Source organism: Scyliorhinus canicula, chromosome 11, assembly GCF_902713615.1.
Source record: "Scyliorhinus canicula chromosome 11, sScyCan1.1, whole genome shotgun sequence".
NCBI lineage: Eukaryota > Metazoa > Chordata > Chondrichthyes > Carcharhiniformes > Scyliorhinidae > Scyliorhinus > Scyliorhinus canicula.
In genome coordinates, this window is record NC_052156.1 from 5071708 (window position 1) to 5097149 (window position 25442).

Below are 25442 nucleotides of genomic sequence, written 5' to 3' on the forward strand. Positions count from 1 at the left end.
AAATACAAACAGCAGAGCTTTGGATGAAAACTAGAAGAGGAAGAACTAAAGCTATTTAGCCATACATACCTGTGGTCTTCTGAATAGGCATCTGGACACTTGTGACCGTACTGGGCATTTCCTGTGGTCCATTGGTCTCAGAGGTAGAATCATTGAGACTATCTGCTGGTGCTAGAGCCTCTGCCGGCCGAGAGGGCTGGTTGTTCTCTGCAGCTTGTTGCTGACGTGCTCTTTCTATGTCTTGCTGTGCAAGTTCAGCCAACGGTACGATAGACTGCAGGGACACCAGTGTCTGCAGTGCCTGTTGCGACAGCTGTGCTGGCTGCAAGGTTGCTAAATCTACTGATGAGGTATCCATGGCCTCTTCCCTTGCTGCAATTTACAGAGGGAAAAAATAGTTTAAAGCTACAGCAGTGTTAAGTTATTAGCTCGAAGATTTTTCAACAGGATCAAGATCAGCTTTTTTTAAATTTAAAAAGGCTGTAGATTGTATGTTAGTATAATGGTTTGATACATTTGTGTAGTACATGGGCAGCATAGTGGCACAGTGATTAGCACTGTTGCCTCACAATTCCAGGGTCCCAGGTTCGATTCCCGGTTTGGGTCACTGTCTGTGTGGAGTCTGCACGTTCTCCCTGTGTCTGCATGGGTTTCCTCCGGGTGCTCCGGTTTCCTCCCACAGGTCCCGAAAGAGGTGCTCGCCAGGTTAATTGGACATTCTGTGGTGCAGTCGGTAGCACTGCTGCCTCACGGCGCCGAGGTCCCAGGTTCGATCCCGGCTCTGGGTCACTGTCCGTGTGTTGCACATTCTCCCAGTGTTTGCATGGGTTTCGCCCCCACAACCCAAAGATGTGCAGGGTAGGTGGATTGGCCACGCTAAATTGCCCCTTAATTGGAAAAAAAATGAATTTGGGTACTATTTTTCAAATTTAAAAAAAAAATTGAACATTCTGAATTCTCCCTCAGTGTACCCAAACAGCTGCTGGAATGTGGCGACTAGGGGCTTTTCAAAGTAACTTTACTGCAGTGTTAATGTAAGCCTATTTGTGATAATAATAAAGATTATTATTATTAGCGATTATGCACTATACTAGTCACCTCGAGCAGTGTTTTTCAAACTTTTTTTCATGGGACCCATTTTTACCAACCGGCGAACCTTTGGGTCCCAACCCGGCCGACCTTCGCGACCCACGCTGGCCGACCTGCGCGACCCACGCTGGCCGACCTGCGCGACCCACGCTGGCCGACCTGCGCGACCCACGCTGGCCGACCTGCGCGACCCACGCTGGCCGACCTGCGCGACCCACGCTGGCCGACCTTCGCAACCCACGCTGGCCGACCCACGCTGGCCGACCTGCGCGACCCACGCTGGCCGACCCACGCTGGCCGACCTTCGCGACCCACGCTGGCCGACCTTCGCGACCCACGCTGGCCGACCTGCGCGACCCACGCTGGCCGACCTGCGCGACCCACGCTGGCCGACCTGCGCGACCCACCATTTTCCAATACCTTGTTTGTTGCTGACAAAAATGAAGTAAATGGTTTTGGGTCCCTTTGGCCCCAATGGTCCATTTGACCCCCCCCGAACTTGACAAAAAAAGGCTGCGACCATATAAAAAAAAATGCGGCCGCATTGCGCATGCATGCCCGATCATCGGTGAGCATGCGCATAGTGCGGCCGAATATTTTTTATATGTTAGTGGTCATTTTGGAGGCCGCTTGCAGCCGACATAGTTAAAAGCCGGCTGCTGCGCGCGGATTTGCGCGATCGAGAGCGCCGCGACGGATGGCTCCGCGACCTTCCCGACACCCACCTGCGGGTCATGCCCCTGAGTTTGACAATGCCTGACCTAGAAGCCTTATGACTGATACAGGAACCCACCACAATAGCTAGGGAATTTAAATTCACTTGTTAATTAAATCGGTAATAAAAAGCTAGTAATAGTGACAATTAAACTAAAAACCCATCTGGTTCATTAATGTGCATTCGGGAAGGAAATCTGTTGCCCTCACCCAGTCTGGCCTGTATGCACTCCAAACCTACATCAATGTAGCTGACTCAGAAATGGCCTAACAAGCCACTCAGCTGTATTCAAAGGGGAGGTTCACCATCAGCTACAAAGAGATTTGGGGACGGGCAAAACCACACGGACAGTGACCCAGGAGCTGGGATCGAACCGGATCCTCAGCGCTGTGAGGCAGCAGTGCTAACCACTGCGCCACCCAATAGCAGTCAAGTTAATGTTTCAGGTGTTCACCCTTCATAAGAACAAACAAGGGTGTCATCGCCACACTTCCTTATTCTGCAATGCAGAATTGGAGACTTGGAAGGATACAGGATACCCGCAATGACCAGCTACAGGGCTCCTGTCTCTCTCTGCAGCTGGTGTCACTTGCAAGAGCACAGCACAAATGTAGAGCTGAGCAAACAGAGTTCATACTTTATTGTGGCGGAGACACAAGTGTGTTCTCACACTATCTCACAATATTCAGACAGTGAAAGGTGCATTGCTGCAGCTTAGCACCACTGACCTCATCCTGCTTGCCTGAAGCAGTGGCAGGTCTCAGAGAATGAAAACAGTTCAGTGGGATTTGCGCTTTGCTGAAGCATGCATCATCGCCAGTGTCTGTTTGAAATCTGATTAAGAACAAACATAATTATATATTTTTTTCTGCTGTTTGCCAATTTGTGTCTCATCTTTCCCTTTCTGGTGCACAGTTCCATGGGCAGCATGTGCTCTCTGTAACCTTATTTAAGTGGACACACTTCACATGGTTCAAAGTAACAAAATTGGGCTCAAACCCCAACTGGAGTTTTGGGCATCGCAGCACCAAGTGACATACTGGCTGTGGTGAGGGTGCAGTGCAGATTCATCAGGGCTAAATTACAAAAACAGGTTGCAGGGGATTGGAAATGTTAAAAGTAGTAACCATATTAGTTACAGAGAAACTATTTCCTCTGGTGGATAATTATTCTTAAAGAAGCTAGACTTTTTAAAAGAGGGATATCATGTTCACACAAAGAGTAGTGGAAACCTGGAACATTCTCCCCCCCCCCCCCCATTGATCCCTAAAAGGCTGTGAACATTGTGGGTCTAGTTTTCAACACAAAGATCAATAGAGGAACTGAAAAAGCGTCATATTGGACACGAAACATTAACTGTTTCGCCCTCCACAGATGCTGCCACACCTGAGATTTTCCAGCGTTTATATTTGTATTTCAGATTTCCAGTATCTGCAGTATTTGACAGCTGCTTGTTGGGCAAGGGCAAGAGGGGGATAATGGGAGTAAACGGGAGATAATGTACAAATGAGTCAAATGATCTAATTGAATGGTGCGGAGAGCACTGAAGAGCTGAATGGCCTCCTATTTTTATGCTGATTGGCTATTGAACTGTCACGGTAATCACAATCCTGCCCAACCACGTGAATTTACTTAGTACCCAAAACATCCATGCAATATTTTTGCCTCTAGTTTAAATTGCAGTCGCTTTTAACCATGTACCCCACTTACTACCCTTGCAGTTGGGAACCCAAACCTGCACAGACACCTACCTGCAGTTGCAGCCCCTTTAGATACCAGAGACACCTGTGCCACTGTTGCCGTCCTAGCTTCATCGAGCGCTGCCAACCTAGCTGCCTCTTCAGCAGCAGCCGCTACAGCCAACTCCTCGGGGGACAGACCCAATTCAGCGAGGGTCTCGGGTCGGCTGTCAGCCAGCAGCTCTCGAGGAGGGAGGAGCTGATCTTGCTGCAGGCTGACAGTAGGTTGAGGTTGCACCACCTGTGCCAAGGGAGCCACTGTTGTTCCTCTGTTTGTGCTGCTGGAGACCCGAACTGCTAATGTGGCCGGGACACCTGAAGAGCTGGTAGGCAGACTCTGTCCAGCACTCTGCCCCAATACAGGCGCAGAACCTTGCTCAACATTATTAGACTGTGCTTCAGTTGATGAAGCCGCCTGCAGGGAGAGAAAAATAGTATATCAGCTCAATGATTTGTCCTTAATCACTATATAGGATACACATGACATGGATGTAATTTACATTATAATTAAGTTAGGATGCCAGCTTGTGGCAGCCCCAATAGCTGGACAGAACAATTACTGATCCGAGTCACCTGAGGAATTAACCCAAAATCTCAAGCGTCTATTCTCTTGCTCTCTATTAACTTTAGTCAGAAATTCAAGCAAGGATTTACACAGCTGAGGCATCCTCATCATGGAGAAGAGCAATATGGCATGAATCAACTTTATCGTGCAAATGCAAACCCCCTCACCCCCAGTCTAAAAAGAGTCTCTAAGCCAAGGGAAGTACAGCTTTTGTTCAACATAGTAAGAAGTCTTACAGCACCAGGTTAAAGTCCAACAGGTTTGTTTTGAATCACTAGCTTTCGGTGTACTGCTCCTTCCTCAGTTGGACTTTAACCTAATGTTGTAAGACTTCTTACTGTGCTCACCCCAGTCCAGCTCCGGCATCTCACATCATTGGTCAACATGGAGTGCAGAAACTCTCCTTGTGGGGACACGACTCACTTACCACATATAGATGCAACAAAATAAAGAAAGGCTTAGGGCGGAATTCTCCGCAGGGGGCCGAATTCATGAAGGCCGTCGTGAACTCGGCCGAGGTTCACGACGGCCTCGGAGCCCGCACCTAATTCACCCCCACCTAGGACTAGGAGCGGGCCTCCGTCTTTCTCGGCAGCGACCTCGTCACGCCGAGAACGTGAAGTCATCCGCGCATGCGTGGGTTGCTGGTTCCAACCCGCGCATGCGCGGTGGCCGTCTTTCTCCTCAGCCGCTCCCGTGCCAATCGGGCCCCTAGATGCCCCAAACGGGCATCTGCCGCCCGTTTCACGAATGCAGCGACCAGGTGTGGTTGCTGCCGTGGTGAAATGGGCGGCCGCTTGGCCCATCGGGCTCAGAAGATCGCCGTTCACCGTGAAAAATGGCGATTTTTGCGAGCGCGGGGGGGGGGGGGGGGGGGGGGGGGAGGAGAGACAATCGCTGGGGGCGCATAAAAAATGTCGGGAGGCCCTGCCACGATTCTCCCACGCCACGTGGGGAGCGGAGAATTCCGCCCTTAGGGATCCACAAGTGGGGGAAACTAGGCAGTCCACAAAATACAGCACCACTTAACTTCCCACTGCTGCTCTAACCAGGACCACTAAGATGATCTGCTCAAACACAGAAAAACAAATACTGGACAATCTCAGCAGGTCTGACAGTATCTGTGGAGAGAGAACAGAGAGAGAACAGTTGCCAGTCTGGATGGCTCTTTGTCAATGTTAGAGAACTGGAAATAGCATCAGATTTATACTGCTGGGGGGGGCAGGGCAGGAATTAGCGCTAGTGTTGGGGTAATTTGACAAAGATGTCGTGGAAAACAAGACAAAGGGAACGTAAATGGTGATCAAGGTAGGAAGGGTGCTGAGTGCCACATTGTGATCAGCATATGTTAATGGCAGAATAGCAGTGTGCCAAAGGACAACTTGGACCAGGGGGACAGATGGCTCAAGAAACAACGGTGAGGGAAACTTGTGAAGGTAGAGGAGAGAGAGTTCACAGTTTGAAGTTGTTGAACTAAGTCCGGAAGGCTATAACGTGCCTCCATGACAGTCATGGTCGGTGCAAGCTTTGAGGGCCGGAGGGCCTGTTCCTGTGCTGTAATGTTCTTTGTACTCCATCCCCATTCCACAATTCCTATCAGTACACTGACAACTGTTTCGATGCCGCTTCAGGTTCCCGACTGGACCTGGAAAAATGTATTCATTTTGCTTCCAGTTTCCACCTCTCTATCACCTTCACTTGGGCCATCTCGGACACTTCCCTTCCTCGATCTCTGATAGACTGCCCACTAGTATCCATTACCAGCCCACTGACTCCCACAGCTACCATGATTATTGCTCTTCACACTCCAAATCCTGTAAGAGTCCCATCCCATTCTCCCGGTTCCTTTGCCTCTGTTGCATCTGCTCCGATGATGACACTTTCCAACATGATGCTGCTGACCCGACTTCATTCTTCCTTAATAGTGGTTTCCCACCCACTGTGGTTGACAGGGCTCTCAACCGCGTCCAAAGATGTTCAGGTTAGGTAGGGTGATAGGAATAGGGTGGGGGGTGGGCCTTAGTAGGGTGCTCTTTCAGAGGGTTGGTGCAGGCTCGATGGGCCAAATGGCCTCCTTCTGCTCGAAGTATTCTATGGTTCTAAAGGAATTAAGAGCATGCCCAAACAATGAGCATGAAATACAAAGAGCCAGTCCACAATGCCATAAAACAGATTAAACAGCGCACAACTTGTGCTTTTTAACAAAGGAGTCCGCTACTCCCAGTTTGCCAAAGTCATCTTTTCCCCCCCCCGAATGTCACTCGAAGGCGAGCTGGATAGACCATCCCGAACTGGACTCCATTCTTGTAGGATGGATTTCACTCCATTAAAAGTGGCTCTTTTTTTAAAAAAGCTAGATCCACACTCCCCTGGTACAGCCTTTCCCCTTGTGATCACGATGCTCCCTTGCCCATTGAAGAACCTGCTCGTTTTCTTTAAAACTGTGGAATCCTGCGTACCAGTCGGATCTCCCAGGTCGAGGCTTAGGTCAAGGTCTATGCACCAGAGCAAAGCCTGATGCAGCTACCAAGAGCTGTACACGAATCCAAACAGCCCATACTCAACAGGTCATTTCAAGCAATATGAATGATCATCTGGTATACCAAAATAAAACATATAAATGAGGGGCAACACGGTGGCGCAGTGGTTAGCACTGCTGCCTCACAGCACCGAGGACCCAGGTTCGATCCCAGCTCTGGGTCACTGTCCGTGTGGAGTTTGCACATTTTCCCCGTGTCTGCGTGAGTCTCACCCCCCAACCAAAGATATGCAGGGTAGGTCGATTGGCAACGCTAAATTGCCTCTTAAGAAAAATAGAAACATATATGAGGTGATTGACAACAAGAAAATGACAATGATGTGCACAACGAGATGAAGAGCAGTGAACACATGCATTACACACCAATCACATGGAAAACATAAGATGCCATCGCATCTTCCCGAGTCATTTGCAAAGATTCAAATTATCTGCCCTAAGAAAGTTGGTAACTGCTCCTTATTGGCCAAGATTGGTACAGGGGACCTGCCAGTTCTTAAAGACATGCATCCATAGCCACGAAGGTCATAGCGAAACCCACTGATGTGTTAGGATAAAGGGCGAGAGACTTCCAGTGGCTGCCATGGAGTGAATGGTCGCACACAGGGCAGCTCCGACTCGAAAGCGTTGGTTTTGGCTTTTTTCACCCGTGTATATTGGGTAGATGCGGCAGAAAAATGGAGCGGAAAGTTAAGAGAAGTCCTCCCCTCGATTGGCATGTTTACTGGCTATCAGACACGACTGAAGACAGTGAAAGACCTGGCTACGGTGTGGAGTAGACCTGTGGGGCTGCACCAATTGTGAGATGGCGGAGGGGGAAGGATCGTCGTTAGTGAGAAAGCTTCAGATGGAGTATTTGATGAGCTTCTTCACGGAGGAATTTCGACAGCAGAGGAAGGAGATGCACAGTGACTGGTCAAAGGCCATTGAGGGAGCAGTGGCACCTCTTTGCGGGTCTCTGAAACGGGTGGAGAAGTGCCTCGAAGCGCAAGGGGCGACCGTGAGGTGGAAAAGGTTGTGTCTGACCAGAGCAACCCGATTGTGCCCTTAGAGTCGGAGGTGGGGATCCTGGGGAATCTATGCAAGTCGCTGTGGTCGAAGGTGGATGAGCAGAAGGTCCAGACAACAGAATTTGCGGATTGTGGGGCTGCCGGAAGGTGTGGAAGGAACGATTGCCATGAAGTATGTTTCAAGGATGTTGGCCTGATTGGTGGAGGAGGTGGTGTTGGACAAGGCCCCAGAGCCGGACCGGGCCGATAGGTCCTTGAGGTAGAAGCCGAGAGCAGGGGAGCTGCTGTGAACGATGATTGTGCAGATGCACAAAAGTGTTTAGACAAGGAGAGATCCTGAGGTGCGCTAAGGCGAAGTGAGTCTGTGAATGGGAAGGTATTGGAGTCCGGATTTACCAGGACATTGGCGTGGAGCTGGCGTAGTGGTGTACGGGCTTCAGCAAGATCAAGGCAGTGTTGCACTGACGACAAATTCAGTTTGGGGTGCTGTACCCGGCCAGACTCTGGGTGACCCAAGACAGCTGGGAGTATTATCTCGAAACATTGGGAGAGAACGGAGAGGTGGTACGGTATGGAGGAGTTAAGTCCGCGAAAGTTGGGAAATCACTGTTGTGGGTTGCAGATGGCGGGGAGGGGGTGGCGGGGAAGATGACAGACTTTCAGAAGCTGTGAGTTTTGTACGGGGGGAGCAATCTCTCTCTTCCCCCCCCCCCCCCCCCCCCCCCCGCTCCAAACTTTTGGAGGAGATGATTTGTGAATTTTGGTGTTTTTTTTCATGAAAGGGGTATGCTAGATTGGATTGGATTTGATTATTGTAATGTGTACCGAGGTACAGTGAAAAGTATTTTTCTTCGAGCAGCTCAACAGACCATTAAGTACATGGGAAGAAAAGGGAATAAAAGAAAATACATAATAGGGCAACACAAGATATACAATGTAACTACATAAGCACCGGCATCGGATGAAGCATACAGGGGTATAGTGTTAATGAGGTCAGTCCATAAGAGGGTCATTTAGGAGTCTGGTGATAGTGGGGAAGAAGCTGTTTTTGAGTCTGTTCGTGCGTGTTCTCAGACTTCTGTATCTCCTGCCCGATGGAAGAAGTTGGAAGAGTGAGTAAGCCGGGTGGGAGGGATCTTTGATTATGCTGCCCGCTTACCCCCGGCAGCGGGAGGTGTAGAGGGAGTCAATGGATGGGAGGCAGGTTCGTGTAGGTCCTTTGGGTTGTGTTGATGGTTGTGTTTATATTTAGGGTGGTTGGGGTTGGGCGGGAGTCGCCACGCTAGCAAGCAATGCAAATAGAACATAGAACATACAGAGCAGAAGGAGGCCATTCGGCCTATCGAGTCTACACCGACCCACTTAAGCCCTCACTTCCACCCGATCCCTGTAACCCAATAACCCCTCCTAACCTTTTTTTTTTTGGCCACTAAGGGCAATTTATCATGGCCGATCAACCTAACCTGCACATCTTTGGACTGTGGGAGGAAACCGGAGCACCCGGAGGAAAGAAGCCCACGCAGACACGGGGAGACCGTGGCGACTCCTCACAGACAGTGACCCAGCAGGGAATCGAACCTGGGACCCTGGAGCTGTGAAGCCACAGTGCTAGCCACTTGTGCTACCGTTCTGCCCATGAACGGGAATGTGGTGGGCAGAGAACTGCAAGGGGGGGGGGGGGGGGGGGGGTTTGGTGCACACGATGTGGCAAGATTAGAGGATAAGTGTGGTCATCAGCGGGGCAATTCAGTTGGTGAATTTGCATAACGTTGCAACTCCCTTGAAACCGCCAATTTTGTTCACACTATGGATTCTTTGATAGTTCATGAGGTGATAGGAGTAGTTGCTGAGGTTTACCTGCTGTAGGAGGTCAGACTGATTGTCACTAGTGCAAGGTCACCAGTAGACCTACAATAGCTGGGCTTTTTTGTCTCCATAAATACTTGTGACAACCAGGAGGATTGCAACCAGGAGGATTGCAACCAGGAGGATTGCAACCAGGAGGATTGATTGTACATGAACTCCAGGACTATGGATCCTGCACATGGAATTAGTGAACTCTGTTTTCTGCCAGCCAGCCAATCCTTAATCCAGGTTAATGTGTTACCCCCCCATAGCTTTTGATGTGGCACCGTATCAAATTCTGTCTGGAAACCCAAGCACAGTGGGCTGGATTCTCCGTCCCGCCACATTTCTGTTTCACCCCGCCGGTGGGATGCTCCATTACACCGGCTGGTCAATGGGCTTTCCCATTGTGAGGCAGCCCCACACCGTCGGGAAACCACTGAGCTGCCGGGACAATGGAGCATCCCTCGGCGGAGAATCCAGCCCAGTATGTCGACAAATTCCCCTATATCCATAGCACATGTTACTCCTTCAAAAGAACTCTGGTAAATTGGTTAATCATGATTTCCCTTTCATAAAACCATGCTGATTCTTCCCAATTACCATGAGCTCATCTAAGTACCCAGCTATAACTTTAATGATCAAATGTAACACCTTCCCTATGACAGATATCAAACTAACTGGGCTATGATTTCCTGTTTTCTGCCTCATTCCCGTCTTGAATTATTTGCTACTTTCTAGTCTGATGGAACCGTTCCAGAATCTAATGAATTTTGGAAAATTAACATCAACACATACACTACATCATCTGCCACCTCTTACGACCTTGGATGAAGTCCATCAGAACCCAGAGGCTTGTCAGCCGCAGCACCATCAGTTTACTCAGTATCACTTCCCCAGCGATTTTAATTTCAGCAAGTTCCTCTCTCCCCTCTACCTCCCAATTTACAGTTATTAATTGAATATTTCTTGTATCTTTCATGGTGAATACCGAAGCAAAACATCTGTTCATTTCATCAGTCATTTCCTTATCATCTACTATTAACTCCCCTTTCTCACTCACTTTGCTTACTCTTTTCCTGTTTAAATATCTGTAGAAACTCTTGCTATCTGAAACTTTAACTCCTTTTCTCTCTCCACAGATGCTGTTCCAGCGCTTAGTTTTTAATACGCTATACATTTGAGGTCGTCCAAAATGTATGTTATTACATACATCAGACTCATCGTGTTCACTGATGGTACGCAGGTACCTAGGGCGGATTCTCCTGTACCCGGCGGGGCTGGGGGTCCCGGTGGGACGGAGTGGCGTGAACCACTCCGGCGACAGGCCGCCCCAAAGGTGCGTAATCCTCCGCACCTTCAGGGGCTAGGCCCGCCCCGGAGTGGTTGGCGCCCCGCCGGCCGCACGAGTCGGCGCATGCGCGGGAGCGTCAGCGCGTGCTGGCATCATCCCCGCGCATGCGTGGGAGGGTATGCCTCCGCATTGGCCATCGTGGAGGACAACAGAGGCCGATGCGGAGAAATAAGAGTGCCCCCACGGCACAGGCCTGCCCGCCCGTGGGGGCACCTCCCGGGGCCAGATCCCCCCGCGACCGCCCAGGAACCCCGGAGCCCGCCCGCACCGCCAGGTCCCGCTGGTAAGGGACCTACTCTAATTTACGCCGGTGGGACCGGCTACAGACGGGCGGGACTTCGGCCCATTGCGGGCCGGAGAATTCGGGCGGCCCCGGCGTCCATGGAGTCATGCCGGACCCCGCCATTCGCCCGAGGCGGGCGGCGCGACTCATGCCGGGCCGGTTTTTGTGGGGCGGGAGAATTGGGAGGACGGCGGGGGCGGGATTCACACCGACCCCTGGGCGATCCTCCCACCCGGCCGGGGGGGGGGGGGAAATCGGAGATTCCCGCCACTTGTCTCTTAACATCAGATTTAAAAAAGCTCGCCTTCAACTTCATCATCTCATTCCTTTAAACTCTGCAGTCTACTCCAGCCCTACATTCTGTCCTCTTATGCATTCCCAACTTCGTTTTACCCTGTCATTGATGGCCATATCTTCAGCTATCTAGACCCAATTGTTCTGGGATTCCTTTTTATACCCCTCTGCCTTCCTTTCCTATTCTAAGATCTCCCTGACTAAACTTTCACCTCAGAAGCTGTTTTGGTCTGATTACACTTCTGTGGAGCATCTGGGATCATTTTACTATGTCAAAGATGGCCACGTAAATGAAAATGATTCTAGTTATTGTTTTATTATGTCAATAAATGCAGTGACTGTCTGCACAGCAAGATTCCAAAAATGGAATGAAAGGAATGACGCCTTGATCAGCTTTTTTGGTGCTGTTGGTAGAAGCAGGAATATGGATTAAGGCAACGGGACATGCCACGTGTTTGAATGGTACCACGTATCTTTACTTGGTTTTAATGCCTGAAGGATGGCTCCTCCAACAATGTAGCATTCCAACGAACAACTTTGCAGTGACAGTCTAACTTTTGGACCAAAGGAAACTATTTGGAATCTTCACATGATCTAAAAGCGTCTAATTAGTGCATTGGCACACAGCTGGGTTCAAGCCCAGTAGCACAGTGGTCAGCACTGTTGCTTCACAGCTCCAGGGTCCCAGGTTCGATTCCAGGCTTGGGTCACTGTCTGTGCTGAGTCTGCACATTCCCCCCGTGTCTGCGTGGGTTTCCTCCGGGTGCGCCAGTTTCCTTCCACAGTCCAAAGATGTGCAGTATAGGTGGATTGGCTATACTAAATTGCCCCTAGTGTCCAAAAAAGGGTAGGCGGGGATAGGGTGGAGATGTGGGGATAGGGTGGAGGTGTGGGCTTGGGTAGGATGCTCTTTCCAAGAGCCGGTGCAGACTCGATGGGCCGAATGGCCTCCTTCTGCATTGTAAATTCTATGATACTACGAAACCCATCTTCCTGTACCAGTGATATAGTTCTATGTATCTCTTCCTTGTCCTACCTGCGTGGAGGGTCCAGGTGCAGGTGTGGACTGTGTTACCATGGTAACCGCCCCACTCTGAGCTGTGGATGCCGTGGTTGCAGTGTTTGTTGTTCCTGCTGTTGCTGTTTCACCGTGCACACTTTCAGGGATACCTTGTGTATTCAAAGCAGGTGGCTGGACTGTGGAGTTGGAGGGCGAGAGAGAAAAAATGCACAAGACAACAGATTTCATTAGGCTTTGCCCGTGATAAATTCATCAAGACGTTTAATTACATAACATCTTTCACAACCTCAGGACGTCCCATGACACGTTACAGCCAATTTGTACTCAACAATCTACATAAATGATGTGCAAACAGGGACAGAATGGAACATAACAAAATTTGCCGATGATACTAAAATAGGTGGGAAAGCAGGCAGTGAAGAGGAGACTCAGAGACGGATATAGATAACCTCGGAGATTGGGCCAAAATTGGGCAGATGGAATTTAATGTGGATAAGTGCGAGATTCATTTGGGACAAAAACAATAGTCAGGCAAATTATCTAAATGGAAAGCAGATTCAAGATGTGTCTGGGCAGAGGGATCTGGGTGTCTTTGTTCATGAAACGCAGAAAGTCAGTATAAAGGTACAAAAGATAATTAAAAAGGCAAATGGAATGTTAGCGTTTATTGCAAAAGATCTGTGGAGAAGTGTTGTTGCAATTGTATAGGGTGTTGGTGAGATCACATCTGGAGTATTGTCTCCTTATTTGAGGAAGGATGTGATGCCATTGGAAGCAGTTCAAAGGAGGTTCACCAGATTGATTCCGGGGATGAAAGGATTGACATACGAGGTGAGGTGTATAAAATAATAAAAGGGATTGATAAAGTCAATGTAGACCAAATGGTCCCACCTGTGGGGCAATCTCGAACAAGAGGTCACAGATATAGGTTGGGAGGCAGTAGATTTAAAACTGAGATGAGGAGGAACTACTTCTCGCAGAGGGTGCTGAATGTGTGGAACTCGCGCCCCCAAAGTGCGGTGGAGTCCGAATCATTAAATGGTTTCAAGAGGGAGATAGAACATAGAACATATATTTCTGATTAAAAAACAGGTTAAAGGGATATGGGGAACAGGCAGGGAGGTGGATTTGAGACCAAAGAGAGATCATCCATAATCTGATTGAATGGAGGAACAAACTCTTAAGGGTTGAATTGCCTACTTCTGTTCCTAATTCTCATGTTCCTGTGTAACAAGGTCCCACAAGCAGCAATGTGATAATAGATTTCATAGAATTTACAGTGCAGAAGGAGGCCATTCGGCCCATCGAGTCTGCACCGGCTCTTGGAAAGAGCACCCTATCCAAACCCACATCTCCACCCTATCCCCATAACCCAGTAACCCCACCCAACACTAAGGGTAATTTTGGACACTAAGGGCAATTTATATGGCCAATCCACCTAACCTGCACATCTTTGGACTGTGGGAGGAAACCGGAGCACCCGGAGGAAACCCACACACACACACGGGGAGAACGTGCAGACTCCGCACAGACAGTGACCCAAGCCGGGAATCGAACCTGGGACCCTGGAGCTGTGAAACAATTGTGCTAACCACTATGCTACCGTGCTGCCCCGGTATAATGACCAGAATAATCTGCTTTTGTTATGTGGATTTAGGGTTAAACATTGACCAGACACCAAAGAGAACCTTGCCTGCTTTGAAATACTGTCATGGACTCTTTTACATTCACTTGAAACAGCAGGTGAGGCCTCATTCAAAAGATAGTACCTCCAGCAGTGAAGGACTCCCCAAGTACTGGGAACGTCAGTCTAGATTTGTGCACTCAGGCCCATAATCTGAGTCAGAGGTAAGACTGAGCCACAGCTGCACTCTGATATTACTCAGTTACGTTACAAGTAGTTAACTCATTTGTCAGTTACACAAATTTACAACAAATCATTAAAAACTGACATACAATGAAATGAGCATTTGGGTGAGGCCACTTGAGCCTCTTGCACCTTTCATTTACCTGCCTTAGTCACCTTAGAGGTGATTGAAAGAAAGAGAACAAACCAGTAATCAAAACTATTCCCAATGTTCTCATCCCTGCTGTACACTTGCCTTGGTTTGCTGTAATATTTGCTGTGGTGGTTGTAGATGTGTTGGTGGTGTTGGTTTCTGACGTCTCGTGTGGAGGATTTGAACACCTGACTGGCATTTCTACAAACTCAAGTTTGTGGGTCTGAGTTTCTGAATTCGCAGTAGCGACTCGAGGTGCAGCAACCAAAGTTGCCCCTGAATTTACGAGCTGTTGTGCTTGCTGCGTCACCATGCCGCTGGGGGAGGCGACGATTGTAACCCGGTTTGGCTCAGACACAGGCTGAAATGAATTCACAGACATAGATAAGAGATTCAAAGAGGAGAGACCATGCCAACCATTCACCATGCCAACCGTTCATTGTTCCTCACCCATTTTAAACTATTAATGGAAGGTGCATAGCGACAGAGTAAAAGCAATGGCATCAAAAAGCGGATGCTTTGTTTTGGAGTATTTTGACAGATCAGCATGATGGATCAGTTAAGTAATAATAATCTTTATTAGTGTCACAAGTAGGCTTACATTAACACGGCAATGAGGTTACTGTGAAAATCCCCTAGTCACCACACTCCGGCACCTGTTCAGGTACGCAGAGGGAGAATTCAGAATATCCAATTCACCTAACAAGCACGTCTTTCAGGACTTGTGGGAGGAAACTGGAGCACCCGGAGGAAACACATGCATCACTGGGAGAACTTGCAGACTCCGCACAGTGATCCAAGCCGGGAATTGAACCCGGGTCCCTATGCTGTGAAGCAACAGTGCTAACCACTATGCTACCGTGCCACCCAATACAAACACAATACAAACTAAAATATAAACACACTGTCTCAACAGAGCTATCTTAGTCAGGGAGGAGGATGTGATAGCTGACCATGGATGAGCCTTTTCAAAACCAGTTTCCGTTATTTGGAGGTCCAGGTCACCCTTAATTGGACCTCACTTCATCATTTCGTTTTTAAATTTAGAGTGCCCAATTATTTTTTTCCCAAATTAAGGGGCAATTTAGTGGGCCAATCTACCAAACCTGCACATCTTTGGGTTATGGGGGTGAAACCCATGCTGACACGGGGAGAATGTGCAAACTCCATACGGACAGTGACCCAGTTCCGGGATTCAAACCCGGGTCCTCAGCGCCGTACTCCTAGTGCTAACCACTGCACCACCGTGCTGCCCTCTCACTTCATAAATTAAACTACTCAAGCCTGATCAATAATGTCGGAGTGGATCTACAGAGGTGGAACAACCTCCCTCTGTCTCTGGCGGGCAGGATCCAAACGATCAAAATGAATGCATCTCCTAGGTTGTTATTTTTCTTTCAATGCCTCCCTATTTTATTGGCCAAATCTTTTATTAAGGTTAACAAATTGATTTCTACTTTCATTTGTGCGGGTAAGAGTCTCAGAATCCGCAGTGTTCTGCTCCAGGGAGACATGCAGACGGGAGGCTTGGATCTCCCAAACCTTCTGTTTTACTATTGGGCTGCTAACACCCAAATATTTTGGGAGTGGATTAGTGACCCCCGACTCGATTTTCAGGCAAACCGGACGCTTGCTTGTGCACTCTCTCTATTCTTCATGCCGTAATTACTGCACCACTGCCCTCCTCTCCTGCGAGAATTTCCTCAAATCCAGTGGTGGTCCCTTAGGATTTGGAAACAGTTTTGGAAGCACTTTAAACTTTTTTCTCCATCTTCTTTAGCTCCTATTTGTAATGATCACTTCTTCTTACCTTCTGGTTTTGCCCCATCATTTACACCTTGGAAGGCAAAGGGAGTATTTTAGGGATCTATGTTATGGGGATATTTGTCAGTTTTAGAGAGCTGGCTGACAGTTGACAATTCTAGCCTCTTCTGTTAATTTCAGATTTGTGACTTTTCCTGTGATGGTTTTCCTTCCTTTCATTTGGCCCCGCCCTCCTCCTTGTTGAAGTAGGTTTTATTCTTGGCTCAACCTGGCGAGGGGTATGTTTCGGACTAACATGGGCATAATCTCATAGAAGTTACAGTGTAGAAGGAGGCCATTCGGCCCATTGTGTCTGCATCGGCCCTTGCAAAGAGCACCCTACCTATCCCCGCAACCCAGTAACCTCACCCAATCTTTTTGGATACTAAGGGCAATTTAGCATGGCCTAACCTACACATCTTTGGACTGTGGGAGGAAACCAGAGCACCCGGAGGAAACCCACGCAGACATGGGAGAACGTGCAGACTCTGCACAGACAGTGACCCAAGCCGGGAATCGAACCCAGGACCTTGTAGCTGTGAAGCAACTGGGCTAGACACTGTGCTACTTGCCACCCACTCGTCAGACCCTGCCTCATTGGATGGGGCGAGGGTGAAATGGGAGGGGGAGCAGCTGGGTCCTGTGCTTACTGATTAGGCTCGAAGGGAAGCCCTATACAGGGTCAACTCCAAGTCCTCTATTGCCCGGTTGAGTTCAATGCAGTTCCATGCATTGCACAGGATACGCTTAACCAGGGAAAGGATTATTCTTTTTCCCCTAAACATGGAGGACAAGTGTGATCGTTGTTCGCTTGCCTCAGCCAAACATACACACATGTTTTGGTCTTGCCCCAAACTTGCCAGTTTTTGGTGTACTTTGTTAGACACTATAGCGGAGATTCTTCGGGTGGTCCTAGAGCCATGTCCATGGCGAGCCAGATTTGGGGTCTTTGACTCACCGACGTTTCACTCTGGGATAGGGGCGGATGTTGTCACCTTCGCCTCACTGGTAACCTGGAGGCAGATATTGCTTAGTTGGAGTCTCCCATCCTGCCCAGCACTTGACATTTCTGCACTTAGAAAAAAATTTAATATACCATCATGAAGTCGGTGGGGAAGTTCCACTTTAGGTGGCAACCATTTACTTCCTTTAAGGATCTAGACACCATCAGCTGTTAGGGGGTTAGTCATAGTGTTTAGGTCTTCGTTTGTGTTTGAGGATTTATTGGTAACTTTTTGACATTGCACTCTTACATCTTTGTTGCTTGTTTGCAATTATTGCTAGTGTTATATAAAACTTCAATAAATATACTTTAAAAAAAATATTCTGTTGGCACTGCAATCCTAAAACGGAATTCAAATAAAAACATCTTCATAAATGCAGCTGGTGTGCCTCATCTGTTCTGGTGTAACTTCACACATTCCAGTGACTGCAGGAGTACCGCATCAACCCCTGGTGTAATCACCACTCATCTCAGCACATCAAATACCAAAGTTCTCTCTGCCAGGTTCTTGAGCTACTTCCATCTACCCCAGGGGTACCAAAACTGTGGGTTGTGAGCCTCGGGGGAGGGGGTGCTTTTGGAGTTCGCTATTAGGCTTGGACTGAGTTTCGGCTGGTGCTAGGATCCTTAAACCATTCCTTTATTTTCTGTCAGTGAATGTGGCTTAACTATTTGCTCGCTAAGGCCCAACTGCTGCTGTAACCACAGCCTGCAAGAAGGGAGGTATTTCGCATTTTTACGGGCAGACCCAGCGGTTTTAACCGCCCCACCTCTCCCTCAACAACTCCAAACCCTTCCCCTCCCAACTAATTTCTACTCTGGGGTCAGACAGGAAAAGGTTTGGCAAGCGTTGATTTACCTTGCTGAAGTCACAACATTCCCACTGAAATGGATCAAGAACAATTTTCAAGGTTTTCCATAATTTCAAGGATGCAAAGTGTTGTGGGTATACGGTTCTGTTCCAATTGAATTCCTACCTGAATGGTGATGATGGGAGCTGTGGAAGTGGTTCCAGTTACAGCAGTAAGTTTCTGAGGTGTGTTGGGGGATGCACTGATTATCTGGCCAGTCAGGTTGGTGATGGTACCAAGGGTGGCAATGGGCATGTTGGGTGTGGGTGAAACCGTGGACACTCCTTTAAGTGCAGTGCCCATCGTGCCTGCTATCGTCCCCAATGTACTTGCACCTAATAAAACAGGTTTTTAAAAAAAAAATCAAAAAGTCAAAGAGACATTGAACGACAGTTTACAATCAATTCCAAACTCCAAAGACAAAAATTATAGTGAACCATGAACCAAACTGTCAGTTTTTCCAGCATTTCCTGTTTTTGTGTCAGTGACTTTTATTGCTTCATGAGGAAATTTGTAGACTCGTTTAAATTTTCATTTTTTAGGAAAGCTCACCCGTTTGCATTTATATTGTCTATTCTTTGCCCATCAGGCTCGACACCTGAAGAAGTTCCAAGAACAGGCAAGAACACCTTCCTGGAGGCTTGCTACAAGGTCAATATAGTGATCATGAGCACAAAGTCTTGCTACTTTTTCTCCAATCTCTAGTCCATGTACTTGAGAGTCAATTATAGTTAACATACTGGCTGTGATTGGGTAATTCAGTAGAAAATGGCAAAACAAAAGCAAGATCTTCCTGATCTCTATGGGATAATTCAGTACTGGCTGCAGTACTTGTCCCATCTTGGCAGGTTTCCTGATAATAACTTAGTCCATGCTGTCCTCAAAAACAATGTTTCCCATGTGAGCAAGATTCTCATCATCCACAACCTCCTCCTAGATGAGGCTATATAGCCTCTCCTTACCCCTCTGCTCAAAAAAACCCTGGATCTCAAACCCCCCATTGCTCTCCAAAGTCCTTCGATGTATTGTCACCTCCCAAATCCATTCCCAGATTTTGCAGGAACATCTTGTTCGAATTCCCCCAATCAGATTTCCTCCCCTGCCACAGAAGTGAAAAAGCTCTCGTCAAAGTCACAAAGAACATTGTACGTCACTGTGACAAAAGTAAATATTGCCTTCTCATCCCTCTCCACCCATTTGACATGCCTGACCACACCATCTCCTCCAATACTTCTCCACTGTTGACCAGCTGGGTAGGACTTCTGTCATGCGGTTCCAATCTCATCTATCCAATCATAGTCTGAGAATAACTTGCAATGGCTTTTCTTTCTACTCCTGCTCTGTTATTGTGATATCACTTCAGGATCTATCCTTGGTCACCTCCTATTTCTCATTTACATGCTACCCCTTTGCAAAGTCACCCGAAGGCACGGTGCTAGTTTTCACACAAATGCTGATGACACCCAGCTCCTCTCCCCAACACCATCATCTGGCTCCCCAACCACAGCAAGATCAAGTTTTCCACAAGATCCACCATTAATCTTCTCCCATTCTAACGTATTATCCCATAATCACATTGCTGCAGTTCAATGTTTGTCAGCACGCAATGCCTCAATTTATTCAGAATGTGAGTGAGCATGCTGGCATATCCTAGTGACATACACCATGCCCACACCTTTTGCCACTTCCTTTCAGAACACTTGCTGTTCTTTTCAAAGTGTTAGGACCGACTTCCTCAAGGTCACAAAAGCCATCCTTTCAGTTTTGCCATGATACCTTATCTATTCTTGTCCTCCTCACCCTCTGTGGTTATCACTCTACATACCTTCACTGCCATTCCTCTGTGGTACTGTCATTACTTGGTTCCACATATTTCCACCTCAATGTAGCGAGCACAACTTAATCGATGACTTCCCAGCCAAATTACTATGAAAACAGTCTTCTTTCACCTCTGCAACATTGTCTGACTGATACTCTCAGCCAGCTCTCAACTTTTCTTCTGCAATCCTCCTTAATCTCACACTGTAAATTTAACCATTCCACTTAATTGCCATTTTCACCAATTATTAATTCATAATCCATTAATTCAGACATAATTCCTTCGACAGCCTCACTTGCAATCTCCTCCAGTCCTAAATACCAGTGCACATTCTTATTCCCCAACTCTAGCTTTTCCTCAGTTCTTCCTAACCCGTAGCTGGCTGGACCCTACTTTACAAGGCTCTCCCTAAAGCCTTTTGCCCTGCCACTCACTATATTTTAAAATATAGCCAAGTTCCGCACACGAGCGCGGCCTCAACCGGGACCTGGGATTCATGTCGCATTGCATTCATCCCCCACCATTTGGCCTGGGCTTGCAAATCCTACCAACTGTCCTGGCTTGAGATAATTCACACCTCTTTAACCTGGGGTTACCCCTATCTCTGGATCTGTAAAGACTTAATTACCTGCAAATGCTCGCATTCCAAGCATTGTCTTGCATCTTTGAATTTGTCTATATACAGTAGTCCCCCGTTATACCGCGCTCCGCAATACCGCGGTTCGCGATATACCGCGGGGGGGCTTATGGACCCCAACTGTCAATTGTGTCAATTTCAGCGGCCGGCTCACTTTGATCCGGAGAGGGAAGCTGCTCTCTCACTGAAACAATCAGCCGGCCGCTGAAATTGACACTGCCGGCTGCTCTCTCCCTCCAATCCAACTTTTAAGTTTTAATGTTTCTGATTGGAGGGAGAGAGCAGCCGGCAGTGTCAATTTCAGCGCCGGCTCACTTTGATCCGGAGGGAAGCTGCTCTCTCACTGAAGCAATCAGCCGGCCGCTGAAATTGACACTGCCCGCTGCTCTCTCCCTCCAATCAGAACCCCAGCAGCCACAGCCTGAACCCCAGCAGCCACAGTACCCCAGCAGCCACAGCCTGAAGCCCAGCAGCCACGGCCTGTACCCCAGGAGCCACAGCCTGAACCCCAGCTACAGAGAGGAGGGGCGATGTGAGACAATGCTGGTCTTGCAGAGGCCCGTATGACCTCCTCCTGTGTTCTCTGCTCTCTCCCTCCAATCAGCCGGCAGTGTCAATTTCAGCGGCCGGCTCACTTTGATCCGGAGAGGGAAGCTGCTCTCTCACTGAAACAATCAGCCGGCCGCTGAAATTGACACAGCCAGCTGCTCTCTCCCTCCAATCCAACTTTTAAGTTTTAATGTTTCTGATTGGAGGGAGAGAGCAGCCGGCAGTGTCAATTTCAGCGGCCGGCTGATTGTTTCAGTGAGAGAGCAGCTTCCCTCTCCGGATCAAAGTGAGCCGGCCGCTGAAATTGACACTGTTTTAATTAGATCCACGATGGGGGTTTTAAATTTATTTAAAAATCTATGCTAGCGCTTCCCATTGTGAGTCTACGGGGGTCTGACCTCTCCCCCCGCCCCCCGTAGACTCTCAATGGGAAGCGCTAGGATAGATTTTTAAATAAATTTAAAACCCCCATCGTGGATATCCGCGGCTCGGATGCAACGCGGGTGGCTGTCTTGGACCCCAACACCCGCGTTATAAAGGGGGACTACTGTATATGTTTCTGGAACATACCTCTTCATTCACCCGAGGAAGGAGCAGTGCTCCGAAAGCTAGTGTTTGAAACAAACCTGTTGGACTTTAACCTGGTGTTGTGAGACTTCTTAATTATATTTTAAACGGTTCAAAACGTATCTCTTTGACTATGACTTTGCGCAATTTCCCCAATTCTTGACCCATCACTGCTTGAAATTTTTTAGGACATTTTATAACATTTAGGAAAGATTACATACACAAGTCGATGGTGTCATTAGCTAGTTTAACAAAAACTATCCACATGTGGCATAGTTGGTACCTGTGGTCCCTTTTACTACCAAAGTTGTAAGTGCTGGTTTGCTGGCAGAGACGGTCACTGGGGTGATGAGCCTGACTCCACTAACTGGTGTCCCCGAGATTGTTCGCAGGATTGTGCCAGGCTGTCCTGCAGCACCTTTCAGCAATACCTGGCGAGGGAATGGGGAAGAGAACAAAAAGGTATTTTAAGAAGTTAGGCTTAATTATGTAAGCAGACAGGAGCAAATACAATGCAAATCAGTTTCCATGCTCAAAATAGTTAAAACAATTAAAGTGAAGCTCTTTCTGGCTCTTAAACCTATTCGCCAGCAATGTTAGCAGTTTTGTAATGGAGCAGGTCCCCTGAAGCCAGCCAGGGAAGAAAGTGAGACATTTTCCTTCCACATGCATGGTCTCTGTTGGACTTGTAAAGAAGAAAGCACTCAACATTTGGCTGTCAAGGGGTGAACATCATCAGAAACAACTTCTAACCTTCAGAATGATAGATATGTAAAGTTTCAGGAAAATTTCCAACCCATGGATCTCCTTCCAACACCTCCATTGCCCAACAGTGTTGTTTCCCAGTGCTCAGGACTTTGCTTCTCTCCCTCTCCCACGTCAAGTTTCCTTCGATTCTCCCAGATTTTTAATAAGTATTTCTCCAGATGCCCTGCAGTAATTAGACTATTCCTCTACCTCGGCAAAGTTTACCCTGCAGCCTTCCTTCTACAATTGGGCTTCTTGACAAAAAAGTATTGTGCACGGCATACTTAAATGTGCCAGACCCAAAAAGGTTACTTGTGATTGTTATCAATTATACTTTTTCTTTTGAGGGATGGAGGAAAGGAAGGAAATTTAAATCAAAACAAAAAAGATTGACAACAGTGTGTATCCTGTACTAACCTGGGTGAGTCCCTGTTGCCCTGTCTGCAGTTTGGGCACAGCAGTGATGAATTTTGTTGGTGTTCCAGTTCCTGAAGTCATTACTTTTGTAGTGATGATGGTAATTGGGGATTTCATACCAGGACTTCCTGTGACACCTGAAATGGCAGGCAAAGAAGCCATGGTGAAACTCAAGTCACTCACCCCATTCAGAGATGAATTTCTATTACATTACGTGACAACTAGATTGGTCTAGCTCAACTGGTAGATGAACAGATAGAACTGAATTTCTATAGCACCTTGCACGGCTTCAGCATGTCCCTAAGTGCTTCAGAGCCAATGAATTACTTTGAAGCGCTGTCACTTGTTGCAGTGTAGAGAATATGGTAGCCAATTTGCACACAGCAAAAGCCCACAAAATACAAAGTGGTAATGTCAAGATAATTTATCCGAACACCTATTGCCAGCAAAACACTCAACAAGCCACAGTGATGGTAGCGACCCTGAGAACTTGGAACCAGATGAGGCAACATTTTGGTTTGACTGAAATGTCCATCTTGGCCCCCATATGCGGCAACCATAGGTGTTCACCAGCCACACCTCCCCACTGGACGAAACTCGGGAAAAATGGGAGGAAGCGCTAGGGACGGAAAATGGGTGGGGACTCTGGAGCGGAGCAGTGTGTAGGGTCAACTCCACCTCCTCCTGCTTAAAGTGGTGCACAGAGCTCACTTGATCAGAACCCAAATGAGCAGGTTCTTCCCAGAGGTGGAGGACAAATGTAAACTGTGCTATGGAGGCCCATCTAACCACACCCACATGTTGTGAGCATGCCCCAGACTTGTCGGGTTCTGGACAGGCTTCTTCGAGGCAATGTCCAAGGTTGTGGGGGTGACTGCAGAGTCGTGCCTAAAAGTGGTAGTCTTCAGGGTATCGGACCAGCCAGAACTACGCACGGGGAAAAGGGCTGCGCCTTAGCTTCTCTAATTGCCCGCCGGAGAATCCTGCTTGGCTGGCGATCAGCAGCACTACCCACAGCTGCAGACTGGCTGGCAGACCCGGCGGAAGTTAGATCAAGTTCACAATCTGAGGGTCAGAAGATGGCTTCCACAAAGCGTGGAGGCCATTCACCAACTTGTCCCAGGACCTGTTCATGGGGATGGGAAATGCACAGAAGCCAACGGGACAACAGGTGGCAGATCGGAAAGTGTGCGGGGGGTGGGGGGGAAGAGGGGGGAAAGAAAGAGAGAGAAAAAGAGAGAGAGAGAAAAAGAGAGAGAGAGAGAGAGAGAGCGCGAGGGAGAGAGAGTGCGAGAGAGAGAGTGCGAGAGAGAGAGTGACGACCAGGGAAAGAAGAAGGAGCCTACAAAACAACCGACACAGAGGCCGGAGAACCTAGAACAAGAACACAGGAATAGGGACCCCCAAGGGAAGACCGAAAACAGGATTTGGGGGTGGGGCGGGGGGAGGAGAAGAGAGAGAAGAGGCACTGCCCACATGTAAGTAACAACAAACTAACCATTGTACAGTGAAGGGCTGGGAAAAGGAAACGACGAGGGAAGGGGGTCGGGGATGAGAGACCGACACAAAAGGAAATTGATATGTACACTGTAATCCGCACAGTTACCCTTACAGCTTGTATAGCATATAATGTGTAAAAGCATCAATCAAAACATTTTCTTTTAAAAAAGCGAAAATCCTTGGGAAACACCCTCAACTGGCTCTTCCTACAGTCCTTCACAGCAACAATCAAAACAAGGCTGCTGTCGATCTAAACATTTTCTTCCTGCTCCCATTTCTCATCTGGTACCACAGCAAAGAAGGGGACACCGTTTCTGCACAAAACTGACATCCCCCTTGCGAAGGAGTTACTCATGCTGTGGTTCGGTGTCACAGGTTAGCAGCGGACCCTATACTCCCCCGAAGCTACTATCACTCAGGTGTGGGCACTAGGAGGCAGCACAAGGCGGAAGCCTAACTACCTGCAGCTGAGCCCTGCCTCTCCTACTCTCAGGGGCTGCTCCATACTATTTTTCACTTGGGTGTATGCAAAAACATTTACGATAAAATACCAAGTTAGTGCAGATTAGTGCACAATCTGCCTTTCAAATTAAATAAATCTCATTTTTAAATCTCTCCTACAGGATGCAACTGAAACAAACAGTCTAGCTGGACCCAGTGCACCAAAAAGTGGGATAATGCTCAACATCAAGGTATTTTCAAACTCTGCTCACTCGCTCACCTTGTACCAACTGTGGAAAAGACTGGCACCATCAGGGGAAACTTGCTGCTTAGCTTGCTCCTACCTCACAGTTAAAGGAGGGGTGTGACAAAAAGTAGCATTGAGATAAAAAAATGTAAATTGAAGCAAAAATATTGGACTGAAAATAAAACAATGCACATTATCTGTATAGTACACCATATTATATAGAATCTGTAGCACAGAAAACGGCCAATCAGCCCAACAGTTCTACACCAGTGTTTATGCTCCAGACACATCCCCTTCCAACACACTAGCACATCCTCCTATTCCTTTCTCCCTCGTGTGCTTATTTAATTCTCCTCCCTTCAATGTATCCATGCTAATCATCTAATTTCTCTATATGGTAGCGAGTTCCA

The 25442-nt window shown here is 47.9% G+C and overlaps 1 protein-coding gene across 1 annotated transcript in view; it reads right to left on the reverse strand.

Moving 5' to 3' along the window:
- The window catches only part of LOC119973732 (host cell factor 1-like), a 116181-nt gene that overhangs the window by 30770 nt on the left and 59969 nt on the right, over positions 1-25442 (reverse strand). Inside the window, exons 14-20 of the mRNA XM_038812140.1 lie at positions 22845-22981; positions 21964-22111; positions 18235-18443; positions 14554-14812; positions 12467-12627; positions 3556-3958; positions 70-372 (exon numbers count right to left, since the gene is read on the reverse strand). Coding sequence (XP_038668068.1) covers positions 70-372; positions 3556-3958; positions 12467-12627; positions 14554-14812; positions 18235-18443; positions 21964-22111; positions 22845-22981 — 1620 coding nt within the window. The remainder of the gene's footprint in view (positions 1-69; positions 373-3555; positions 3959-12466; positions 12628-14553; positions 14813-18234; positions 18444-21963; positions 22112-22844; positions 22982-25442) is intronic.